Raw genomic sequence first — 13,330 nt, forward strand, 5'->3', positions numbered from 1 at the left:
AGCACACTGTCTATGTGCAGTCTGGCATTACAGTACCAAGAAAAGAAAAGAAAATGTTTGTATTGTAATCTTAGTCTAGTGATAAATGCAGAAGCGATTTATTCAGTCTTGTCAGGAGCACCGTTGTTCTGACAGTGTTCAACAGTAGTCAAGTTGTACGACTGACCATGAAAATCTCAGAGCACAGCATGAAATTTATTGGGCTGAAAACCTGATGTGAAATCAAGACGAAGTTTCCAGTGAGTCTGTCTGCATTGGTTAGGAGGAACATATTGTGGCACATTTTAACACAATATATCAGCAGTCCAAATAATAGACGTCCTATACAATGGAATTTAAACTGAATCTACTGGTTGGTAACCTTGAGGAAATGAGTTTTTCTTGCAGGGCAGATATTTTGGAAGTGAACTCTTCACATACACTGTGCTGGCCGTGGAGGAGGCTGATGGCCAAATGAGAAGGCTTGCTAACATCCACCTGGGCCAAAGGAAACAAGCCCTCCACCCCCGGCCTGCTCCACTGCGAATCTCAGGCTGTGTTTGAGGAGACCAGTGTTTACAATGAGAAACCTGACTCCAGCAGAGACCCTGATGCTGCTGTGGGGCTCAGCTGCCTGATAACCCCCCCCCACTGACCTGATTGATCAGCGCTGTTGCCTAAACCAACCGCCATCGATGGGGGTGGGATGAATGAACCTTAACGCCTCACCTCTGACGCCAGCATCCAGAGGTCAGGCGCTGGGTCAGGCTGTTATGTAAGAGGCTCGTCTGTCTGAGGGAAAGATGGAGATGGAAACAAACCGACCAGGAATAAAACTCTTGCGTTGTCACTTCAACCGCATTTAGACTTGCTTGTAGGAATGTGCAGCTCATACCTCCAGGGTACGAGCTGCGCATAGTGGAGAATTTTACCAAATATAGTTTTACCAAATATTTGCAGTAAAAAGCAATTAAATGGAATACATTTGCAGAAACCCGAACCTCTACAAATAATTACGGACGGAGTACAGGGGATCTAGTTTTCGTGGAGAGCGTTGGTTTTCTTCGTAGGGTGTTGCCGGTGGAGAGGACAGACATCAGGCCAGGAGGGAGCGTGTATTTATTCAGGTATTAAACGACCCCAGCGCTAGATCCTGTCAAATAACAAACACTCCACGGATGCATGTGGGCCAAGGGAAACTCTAAGTTTTTACACAACAATAAAACAGCCAGTGATGTGGGCCGGGTTTGGCCTGAGCGAGGTCTGCCGGCCCTGCTGCAGTCATGTAAGGTAATGGAGACTACAGCGTTTTAACTGGATTAGTGTACCTGACAAGTGACGCTGACTGTCCGGGGGGGGCGACGGATGTTAAATAAAAGTTTGTTGCATTGCAAATTGTTCCATTTTTCCTGTCTCACACCAAAATATAGAGGGATTAAGTAACATCTGTAACATCTGCACACTAAGTCAAGGTAGACCTATGTTCGATGCATAAACAAAACTTTCAGAATACTATGCTTATTGAGACAAAAAGCAAAAGTTAATAAGTGAAAATTTTATGTTTTTTAACAACACTTCAGTAGCGATCAGCTGCAAGATCTGACATTCCAAATATTGTGTATGACATGTCATATGTAGCCATCTTTAAATAGTATGGGTAATTGCTTCACGGATGTAAGAGTAATATATTAGGATTTGGTTGGTCTAGTCCAAACAGTCTGAGTGACTAAGAGATTTTGGACCAACATACAGACGCATTATTACATCGAACTACGGATAATCAGCAAATTATGCCACAAATATTCTAACATCTAGAATATACAAAGAAACACTTTTCCAAGCATCTTACAGTCACATCACATATACAACTGATGGGTAAAGCCATTTTCAGACATGGAATATGTAACACTGCTGGCTTTATCTGTTAAAGTGATGGCTTTTTGTCAGGCTTCATTCAGACTTGACAGAACTAGAAAAGCAATGATTACTAATATGTTCATTCTCAACTGTGCATAAAATAAGTGTAAATTCTGCAATCTTGCAAACTACAGGATCAACCTAATCTTTTTTGTGCATAGTCATGACTGTGTGCTCGAGGTCCTCTGTGATTCAGAATTTTGGAAAAACCTTTCTATGGCTCCAAGCCGGCGACAGCTGTGGCCACAGGGATGATGTTTTCAGGTCATTCCATTCTTGTGAACACAATATCTCAAGAACGTGTTCAAAGAATTTCTTCAAACTTGACACAAATGTTCACATGAATAATTTTTTGGTGGTTACAGTTCAGAGGTCAAGGTCACTGTGACTTCATGTTCATCCCCTTCTCATGAAGGTGATATCCCAAGAATGCTTGGAGGTATTTTTTTCAAACTTAGTTAAAGCGTCTTCCTGGACTCAAAGAAACTGAGTAGATTTTGGTGGGCAAAGGTTAAGGTCAAGGTAACCTCACTAAACAGTTTTGGCCATAACTCAGTAATTCAAATGCAAATTATGACAAAATGACACACATATATCTAAGAGGATGAAATGATTCTGCTTCATTGTGACATCAAATGTTCAGCAGTCTATCCGTCCTCTGTCCTCTCTGTCCTCAGGACGATGTAAGTGAGGGTCATGTTGATGTTGGTGGAACTTTATAAATCTCTGCTGGTTGCATCTGGCAGTTGTGGTGGCATTGCAGTAGGTGCTTCTGCATTCTACAAAGTGACCTCCATGTGGACATTGTCAAAGTGTTCTTGAGATATCACGGTTATGAGAATGGGACAGTTCAGTGTTTTTGTTACTCTTGTTCTTAGCTGTATGTCTGCACACATTCTTGGCTTATAAAGCAAATCCTGATTCTTAAAAGTGTGTGTACTGGTAAAAGCAATGGAAACAGACTTAGTAAATAATCATGACATACATGAAGCTTCCACTGAAGTGTGCGGTGCGATGAGGAGACAGTAACCTTCCCCACATTAATTCAGAAATGTCATATTTCCACCATGTTTCCTACATCGTTTGTCGTCATTTGAAGTTTGACTGGAGCTCTTTTAATATTGATAAAATCTTTGTCTCTTCTTCTTCTGCAGTGGTTTAACACTGGTTTCTTTTGCAGACTTCCTGAAAAATAAATTCAAACTTGTGGTAAATTTAGATGGAAACCTGACATGTGTTTCCATGCATTCATGGTTGTGATGTTCCTTTGTTAGGAGCCCATTAGTTTCCAGGTGAATGGATGTGATCGTGTACTCTTAGTGTGATCTGATTGTGTGTTTGTATGTGTGTTCAGGTTTTTTCAGGTAGAGGAGGAATGCAGGCCAGTGGGGACGTGTCTCAGGTGCCAATACACTGTGTACTGTACAGAAGAGTACAGCGACCACACGCTATCCACACAAACACACACACAACCGCAGGCACACTGGCATACACATACAACCTCTGATCAGCTTGTATATGCACAAAATACAGACTAACATGCAACCTAAATGTGTGTTAATTAACCCACAGAAACCACATGCACACACACACGTACATGAACACACACACAGTAACTCATCCGACCTCTAGTGTACACCTTCTAATCAAACATCTGGAAACTGTTCAAAAAAAAAATCTTCCTCCCCTCTCTCCCTCGGTCTCTCTCAGCCAGTTGTCGGCATGAGAGCCCCGCGATGGAACGCCTCCTCGGGTTGGCGTGTCTGTCATCGTGAGAGGCTGAACCGCCTCGTCTGTCAGCGCAGATGAAAGGGCGTTTATCGGACTGGTGGGTTTTAAACATGCCCTACATAGTTTATATTGAAATGATTATGATAGACAGGCACGACAGGGCACATCCCCTTGGCTCTGAAGCGAGGTAGACACAGACGGGGAGAGAAGGAGAGGTGGAGGGAGAGCTGTCTGTCTCTATCGAGCAATTTAGTGGCACATTAGATGAGACCACCTCACAGCGTGGCACTTATCTTGCCGCTAACTACCATGTTCGGTAAACTGCTAAATGCCAGCAATTATACTCCAGTCTGTGCACTACAATACGCAGCTAACATAACTGTGATTACATGTGCCACCAGAGTCGACACACACCCACACGTGCACGTGTACATGCACACGTGTGGACTCCGGCGGGAGATATTGATTAGCTAACTCTCGGACAGCAACCTGTGCGTGCTGTTGCTAAGGTTACAGGGAGGACTTGGGATTTACTGAATGCTGTTAAAGCCCCGTCAATAAAGAGAGGACTAAAGCACAAACTCAGTCCAACAGAAACGGCCTCCTGGAAAATGACGGTGCTAAAACTGAAAACCAGAGTTGATACTTTAACATGATGGAAAAAATACAACCAGTACCATAAAAACAATACCAATACCAAGAGAGTACTTAATTTGATATATTTTTCTACTAATAAAAGCAGTGCAGTGATTGGCTATGAGCAAAAGCATACAAATAGTCTATTTATTTAATATTTTTCTGGACACAAAAAGGATCAAATGAGGGTATCGTTTGACCGGAGAACACTGATGGACTAAGAGGGGTGGCTAGGGGGGTGATTGCTCTCTCTGGTGCCTACACGTTCTGAAAAACGTAGCAGAAATCCCGTCTTGGATGCTCCTGGTACATTATGATGTGCCCTCTAGAGTGGTAAAGTAAAAAAGTTAAAAACTACCCTCTAGAGTCTTCTTCCAGTGGATAAAATGTAGAAAAATGCCCTATAGTGTGTCTTTCTGGTGAATAAAAATGCAAAAAAGTGGCACCACTGGAATAGATTAAATGTTAAAATCCATGTGAAACTACCTTAAAATGGCGTCCTTCCTAGCCCACTAGATTCTGACTCCTCGGAAAATTTGAACTGTATTAAAGAGTCAGCTCACCCAAACGACAAAAAGCAAATATTTTCTCTTGTAACTCTACTGGTATCGAGCCATGAAGATAGTATCTGAGAATATGACACTGAAAAACACACAATGAATACTTTTCATAGGAACTTCTTTGGTAGAAAACTGTTCCAACAAAAACTGCTCACAGTGTGTTCTGTAGATTATCCAAAACACTGGGGGCACTGGTTGTGGAAAGACATATTACAGTTTAATTGTAATGTTTCAATGCTGTTCACCTCAATTGTATTGGGATGGAGGTAAAAATCTCAGGGTCAAATAACTCAAACCTAGACAAATAAGACCAAAACTAAAAGCTTGCATACACCATTAGAGAGAAGACAGATAATATTGTTTTAGTTTTTGGTAACTTAAGCCTTTAAAATGAATGGGAGATACAAAATGAATGGATTTTGCCAAACGAAGGCATGGACACAAAAGCAAAAATCACGGGAAGCCTTTTAGCCCTGAAAGTGGTTGCCACTTGTTCCTACCACCTCAGCTCCACCCAGGATCCAACATACTGTTCAGATATTGATGTTTGAATAAAGATGGAGTCAGACAATAAAACCTGTCCTTTGAGACCTGGGTGATGTCACACTCCACTCTATACACATCATGGTCTGGGTCTAGCTCACAGCAGCAGGGTGCATGTGTATTGTCTTGTGTAAGTTTGTGTGTGTTTTCCTGGTTGATAGATACTGATCGATGAGAGCTGCCTGCTCTGTGTCTCTCAGCTCCCTTCAGCACTGATCCCCGCTCGGGGATTTATGAAGCCCGGGGGGCTGATCCACAGCCAAATTATGTGGGCGGGGCACAGCTGGACTGCGCTCCTATCCATCTTCCCCACTCAACTTAGGCCTGAAAAAAAAGAGGGGGAACTTTTCATCTCTCCACCACTGTAAATGCTGGGTTCTGTCAGGACCACAAATCACCTGGAGAGACAGAGTGGAAGTGTTCGCACAAGCTGCCGGGCTTGAATTTGACATCAGAGCAGTGGACGAGATGTTCCCCCAGCATGCAACTGTTACATGCCTGTCAGCAGATGATGCTGCTCGCGGCAAATGTTTGGCCTCAGGAGCATGGATTTTTAAAGTTTCTGTATGTACTGTTCAGCCATGAAAAACAGCAGCATCAGTCGTTTCAGCAAGTCCCACAGAATTACATCTGTTTGAGTTCAGTGACAAAGCCATCGAGCAGGTGACATTGTTATAGAGCAACAAAGTCAAGAAAGGAGGAGGATGAGGTAGATGGATGGATGAACACACTTTAAGAACCTGATGCTCTTCCTGGGCTTGTTAGTGGCTGGGAGCACTCATGAGTGTTGGTGTTTACAGTGCTAGCACAGGAGCTTTGGACTGCAGGAAACTGGAGCTCTTCAGCAGACCTGGGCTAGGAATGCTGCCGTGGAGTCGTTATGGGCACCAGAACTGGAGCCAGGCTCAGTAGCCTCCCAATCAACATGACTGGACTTGAACCAAACACAATCTCTGAGACAGACGGAGGCCAGTCTGACAACAGGGAATACATTACCAACGTGATTTACAGAGGCTCCAGCCAGGACTCTGACTCTGGTGGGTTCAGGCCGGGACAGGAGAGGTATGAACAGGGAGAAGAGTGAGATACCCACCTGAGTGGGTGTTAAAACCACCTCTGTGGTGCTGTGCTGAGGGCAGAATGGACACTACAGTGACTCACTATCGCCTTTTGAAGTACAAAGCAGTACTGCGAGACAGGATAGGCTGAAGGTAGTTAGTTAGCATGCTAACGTCAGTAGACATCTCTCATGAGGCCATGAGGGCTGTGGCTGTGTGGCCTCTCAGTTAGGCCTTATGTTAAACAATGATCTGCTCTGAGGCCATAGTGGCCTTGATGCCCCACCCTCACTGCCCCAGCTGATTTTACCATTTTCTCCTCTGCCTCTGAGACACTGAGCAAACCCTGGCCAGTAGTGGGTTCGATTTCTAGCCTGGTACAAACAGCTAGCTAGCTATTTAGACCCATTTCAAATAAAATCTTCCTTAACCATTCAGTTAAATTAAATATTTCCTTGAACTTAATACCATTATTTCATTTGATGGCCTTGCTGCCCTGGCATTTGACCTTAGTGCCCTTAAAAAAGCTGAAAGCTTAAATGGCCAAGTCACTTTATCCCTAAAATGGTGATATTTTTTGACATTCTGTTGATAATTTCAGTTACTTTTGCACAAACAATCATAAAACATGTTTATTCACATAAAACATTGCTATATTTTAGCACTAAATGAAGAGCTTTTATCAAACCCTACTGCCTAGGAATAAATAATTATGTTGTTTTGTGATGTACAAACATTAATATGTTAATCTAATGCAAAAATGCAGCCAGCTAGAGCTCACTAAGATGGTAATTATGGTAATTATCACGTGTTCTCATGCTTAATGCTTCAAATTAGGAACCGACTGATTTGTCCTGTCTCCTTGAGTACATTTGTGAGTCGATTGCTGTATTTATTGCATCTGCAGCTGGATGGTGCTGTGTGTGTGAGTGTGTGTGTGCCATGGGTAGGAGGAGAGAGAGAGAGAGAGAGAGAGAGAGAGAGAGAGAGAGAGAGAGAGAGAGAGAGAGAGAGAGAGAGAGGGGTGTCCAGCGTGGGCCTCACTGTTCAAACATCTCAAAGTTTGCCGACGCGTCGTCTGCCTGCCAGGCCTGAGACAGCTCCGGCTCCAGGATTTCACACACCTACATGCCACATTCTCAAACTGCCTGACACTCATTTCGCAAATACACACACACAGCAGAACACACACACACATACAGTATTATACAGTTTAGAAAAGCACACTCACATCACATGAGGCGCCGGGATTCTGACACGCTACAAGTCATGTCACTGTCACATGACCTGCAGCCCGTTGCTATGACGACTCGTATCTCCTTGACCATGTCTGTCACACGTGGGGGGTGTACCCCACCACCTCCATCTCTCCATCCATGCAGAGAGGAGGAGCGGTACCATCGACAAGCACAAATACATGTGGCAGAGGAATGTGGAGCTTCATTATCCTTCTTATATACTGTTTAACATCAAAATTAGCACAAGTATGAAGGTTTTTTTTCAATGTGGCTTCTGCCACATTGCCAGTTGATGACTTGTCCTTCTGTTTTTTTTCCTAATGTGTTGCCAGAAAAGACTCAACTCATGTCTGTGCAAGAAACCAGAGAGAAAGGTTTTAAAAGTGTAATACATTTGTAGCTTCTAACTGAATTTCTGTGGTTTTAAGTTTAGTTTCTCTCCTGTGTCGCTGTTTGTACTTTTGGGTTTTTGCTTTATTTTACTGTTTCATGTCTGCTTTCAGCTGATAGTAGGCCTGTTAAATTACTGCTGATGAAAAGTGACTATTTCCTAATTTTGCTGCTTCACAGTAAAAGTGTTTGGATACCAAAATATTGGGTATTTTAATTGTGAAGAATTTACAGGATGTTTATTTAGAGCAAACTCTGCTGAGCTCAACTGATACACCAATTCAAACTGAGTCAAACCAAGCAGCACATGGTTATGAAAAAGAAGCAAAAGAGTCAGTGAAGTTACTGAGGGAGGTGACAAGCCTTAGTTGCCTCCACCAAAAAGGGGCAAAAATTAGCGTGTCCACCTGAACATCATGTTTCCATCAATGCCGACTGGAGTTGGAGCCAATAAATACCTGTGACCCCTGCAGAGTCATTTGACCCAAGAGTGAATGCTGATTGTACCTTTCCCACTTAAGACACAAGTTAGATTGTGATTAGATTTGTGGGTATTGGTGGGTTTTTTGTGCAGTTAAAACAGGCTACAGTAACTATAGGTAGTTTCACCAAAGAATCAAGACTCAGAGAATATTCACTTTATACCACACAGTAAAACTCTTCATGACAACCAGCGCACACCAATGAGTAATCAGTATGTCAAAGTCATTTAAACACAAACAGTCAAATCTGTCTTTAAACAGTGGTCAGGTTCTCAAATCAAACTCTGTTAATAACTTCAGCCACTGACATCTATAAAGATGGACATATATTTAGGTCCAAGGCCTCAAGTTACTGTTTGTATGTACAACTTCAAATGTCACATACAGTAGGAAGTTGTTGCTTCTCCATCTGTAATTTTCAACCCACATTTTCATACTGCAATATGATTTTGTTGACCGCCTCATAGTTGTAAGTGAAAAAAAAAACAACACACACACACACACCCGCCCCCCAAAAAACTTTGGTTTAACTTTTTCCAACTGTAGCACAGTCACACAACATTACTTCTTTGTGTTTCTTTCCTCTAACCTGCATGCTGTTGGATTGGTTCAAACAAAGTGGATCTGGGGAATTAAGTGTTGGCTTGCTGAAAATGAATAGCATTAATTCAGGAAATTAAATAATATAAATTAAACAACAGACTTTTTTAATCTTTGGGCTTCAGGGAAGGTATCGAGTACTCTCCAGTCAACAGGTTCAAGTCCGAGTGAAGTTACTGGTGTTAAAGTGTATGAGAGCTGCAAATCTTCTTAGATTTTGCCAAGTCAAGTCTAAAGTCATCAAATTTGTGACTGGAGTATCGGAGCTGTCTGTGACATTCAAAGTTACAGTCGTTTTAATATAAAACAGGCTGAGCTGTGTCTCTTTGCTGAGCTGTGGTGGAGGGATAACACAAAGAGCTAGAATACTGTAATATGAACAGTACATTTTGAAGAGACCAACCTGACTGATATAAACTAGACATTATATTTGATGTCTGCAGGAAATGTTTGAAAGAAATCTTCTCTCATCCTACCAATTACTCTTTCACTGTAAGTATGGGACTTTAAAATGTACCATATATCCTTGTACACCACACCTCAGCACAGAAGGCCTCCTCCTCTACTCACAGCCCTCTGACTGCTGCAGTATCCAGCCCTGAGGAGAATAAAGCACCTCTGCCTGTAAAGACCAGTGTTTGAACCCACAGGTCAGCCTCATTCAGTGAGCCTGTTTGTTTAGAGAAGAGCCAAAACACTACAATCATACGTCTGGGATGTTTAGGCCCACGCTGCGGCGGCCTTCTCCTCGGACCACCGTCATTGACGTCACCGGCAGGCTGTCGGAAGTGGAGAAATGCTCAGCGGCAAAATCAACAACAACAAGCGGCGGCAGTGGCAGTGACCGCGTCGGGAGCTGCGTGCGGTTGGAAGTGAAGCGGATGGCGGGGTTGGGTTTGGCTCTGGATCACTCAGATACCAGTCATAGCAGGCTCAGGTGCATACACAGGGTGCTCAGTGAACAGCAGCCAAGCACCGCTGACCCTCACAGCAGGCTCGCAGGCCTCACACACGTATATCACCCATTCTTGAGAATTGGAACAAATCACAAATCAGGACCCCTGTGTCACTTCCTGGTTTTAAAATGGTGGGAATACTGCTCAAGCACTGGTAAACTTTATATGTTGTGATTAATTAATTAAATAATATCAAATCAAAGCTAAATGAGAGTTATGGTTTAAAGTGTATATTTGTGAAAATAGTCCCTACATGAGACTGCTCACAACTTGTGCACCAGAGGTGGTACACATGTTCTTTACTTTGGAAGAAGTACCAAAAAAAAAAAAAAAACTCACAAAAAAAGCCTCAAAGTATAAAAGTAGAAAGTTATCCTGTGAAGGATATATTTAATAGCTGTTTCTGTGCAAAAATAATGAACGTCACCTTTTCCCGGCGGGTGAACCTTCCTCTGTGTCTATTTCGTCTGGTTACGTTTGTTTTGTGTTGTTACTTCTTTTACACAGTTTTCGTTACATTTTTTTTCGATTTGTTACATCGTTTTTTGATCTTGTTATGTTGTATTAGTCTTATTACATCCTGTTTTTCAACTAATCATGCTGTTTTTGTCTTGTTACTTTTTTTCCATCTTGTTATGTCATTTTTGTCTTTCTACTTGTTACATCTGTCCCATTATTTTCGTCTTGTCTTTTTTGTCTTCTTATGTGTTGTTACATAATTTTTCGCCTCATGTTTTTTTCGTCTTGTTAGGTTGTTTTCAGCTCTTTATGTCTTTTATGGTGTTTTTAATTTTTCTGCGTTTTTTTGTCTTGATGTTGGAAGGTGGCGTACAGTGACAAATAAAAATAATCAATTCTTCCTCTCACATCAAAAATACAGTAACGAATCTGTATTGTAAATGTAAGGAATAGAGAGTACAGATATTTGTATCAAAATGTAGGGAGAAAAGTAGAAAGTTATCAGAAAAATAAATATTTAAGTACATTACTGATACCGGAAATATCTATGTGAGCACAGTTACAAAGTATTTATACTAAGTTACTTCCGACCTCTGCTACTCACTACAAAACCCTCTAAAAAATATGGTTTTGTCCAGGTTCCCACTGATATATTCCAACAGTTTCACATTTTCACTGACCTTTGCAGGTTTTGCCGTCGGGCTGCAGGGTGAATCCCACGGGGCAGCTGCAGCGGACCCCGGTGGCCGTGTCTTTACATGTCCTGTCGCAGCCGCCGTTGTTGACGGCGCAGGTCTCTGCAGATGGTGGCACAGGGACGGAAAAGGAGAAAGAGAAGAAGGAGGGGGAGGTGTTATCATGTGACCCCTGCTTCTGAAACAGCATGACAAAGACACACTGAAGTTGATGTGGGTTGAGACAAAGCTTCATGTTGTAGGAGAATACACTTCCTGTATTCTTGTGTTTTGTCATGGAGCTTTGTCAACACACGGATGGAGAAAATACATCACAGCACCCCAGTTTTCATGAGGAGAGACATTTTTATATAAATACAGTGTTCAAACACAGAAAGTCACAATCAGGATTTATCACTGACTGAAGTGTATCATTACAACAAGACAAAAACACATGACACTGTGCTGTAAAGGAGGGTGGAGGAGGAACTCTTTGGCCCAGAGGTCGGTCCTGTTTCCAAAACGTGACAAGAAATCAGTTAACACAAATAAAAAAAAGGTAGGGTTAAGGTAAGTAGATAGAAAAATAAAGTTAGTGCAAGGTTGAGTGCTGTAAGTCTAGAGCACACTTGGTAGGACCGGTGTGTATATTTTCCTCCAGAAAAATGTTCTTGTACGTGGCGTAGATAAGGTTTGCTCGGACTTGTGAATATTGCCTGAGCTGATCCCAAAACAAACACGAGCTCATGGTAACTCTAGCTCACCTGCCCGGCCGCTGTTGCTTTAGCAAAGCTCAGCACACACGTTCCCGACGGGCCCTGAGAAGTGCTGAGGAGGCTGAAATTTGACGTTGACTCATGTTTGTTGAAAAGGATTCAATAAAACTACAGTTTCACTTAGTGACTGTTCTGCTTTTGGTGGGTTTGACTTCAGTAATTCCAGAGAAAATCCAACACATATCACTGTTGTGTGAATGAGTGCATGAATTAGGAAAGAATTTTCTTGTGTTCTTGGATTTAAAGACATCTCCCCTCTCTTTAAAACTACTTTTTAAAATCAAATTTAATGGGACAGTTACCCCAAAATAAAAATACATATTTTTCCTCTTACCTGTAGTGCTATTTGTCCATCTAGATAGTTTTGGTGTGAGTTGCAGAGATATTGGCCACAGAGATGTCTGCATTCTCTCCAATATAATGGAACTAGTTGGATTGCAGTTGGTTCAAAAAAATACATTTGAACTCAACAGCAACGTCTCTTTCAAGAAATCGTTACCCAGTTATTCAAGGTAATCCACAGAACTTGTTGTGAGCAGTTTTATGAAGGGACTAGTTTCTTTCTACCAACCAATCATACCACCATGCAGAAGGAAGGGTGCATTTACTAATGTTAGCGCCACTGAGTTAGTTACTATTGTTTTCAGTTTCCAGGCTTTATGCTAAGCTAAGCTAACTGTCTCCTGGCTGTAGTTTCTTTATACACTTTAGCTTAATTTAACACACAAGGTATGATGTGTTAATTAGACAGCTTTAAGAGTGGTGATAGGCTGATTTTGTTTTGGACAGAACCAGCTGTTTTCCACTCTTTATGCTAAGGTAAGCTAACTGCCTCCTGGCTGTAGCTTCAAATTTAAGTGATATCAATCTTCTAATCTAACTCTCAGCAAGAAAGCCAAGTAGTGTTAAACTATTCCTCATAGTCATGACAAGATGTGATGCAAACATTTATGGCATTCCCCTCAGTTGAGAGGTAATGCTAGCAGCATTGAACTAGCTATGATTAGCAACTGTAGTTGTAGACTGGTGGATGTATTTCAGTAGCAAAATCATAGTTCCTTGATGGAACTGCCCACAACAAGGTCTGCGGACTGAGTAATTCACATGTCTGTACTGTAAATATGAAGTTTAGCCAGGACACAGTTAGCTTAGCTTAGCATAAAGACTAGAAACTGAAAATCGCGCTAGCTAGATCAGTGGCACTAATATTACAGCTTAGCGAAGATGGATGCCATTAATGTTTATGACCTGCATGGTCATGAACACAAGCTTCTCATCCATGAGTAGATGCATGTGTAATTCGGTAGAAAGAAAATAGTTCCTACATGAGA

The 13,330-nt window shown here is 42.0% G+C and overlaps 1 protein-coding gene across 2 annotated transcripts in view; it reads right to left on the reverse strand.

Annotated features, from left to right (window-relative positions):
* scube1 (signal peptide, CUB domain, EGF-like 1) overlaps positions 1–13,330 on the reverse strand; it is a 143,095-nt gene that overhangs the window by 31,644 nt on the left and 98,121 nt on the right. For both annotated transcript variants that reach the window (XM_084710727.1, XM_084710726.1), the window contains one exon: positions 11,230–11,346. In XM_084710727.1, the coding sequence (XP_084566853.1) occupies positions 11,230–11,346 (117 nt within the window). The remainder of the gene's footprint in view (positions 1–11,229; positions 11,347–13,330) is intronic.

The sequence above is a fragment of the Lutjanus erythropterus genome, chromosome 22 (genome assembly GCF_056507025.1).
Source record: "Lutjanus erythropterus isolate fLutEry1 chromosome 22, fLutEry1.hap2, whole genome shotgun sequence".
Classification (NCBI taxonomy): domain Eukaryota; kingdom Metazoa; phylum Chordata; class Actinopteri; order Lutjaniformes; family Lutjanidae; genus Lutjanus; species Lutjanus erythropterus.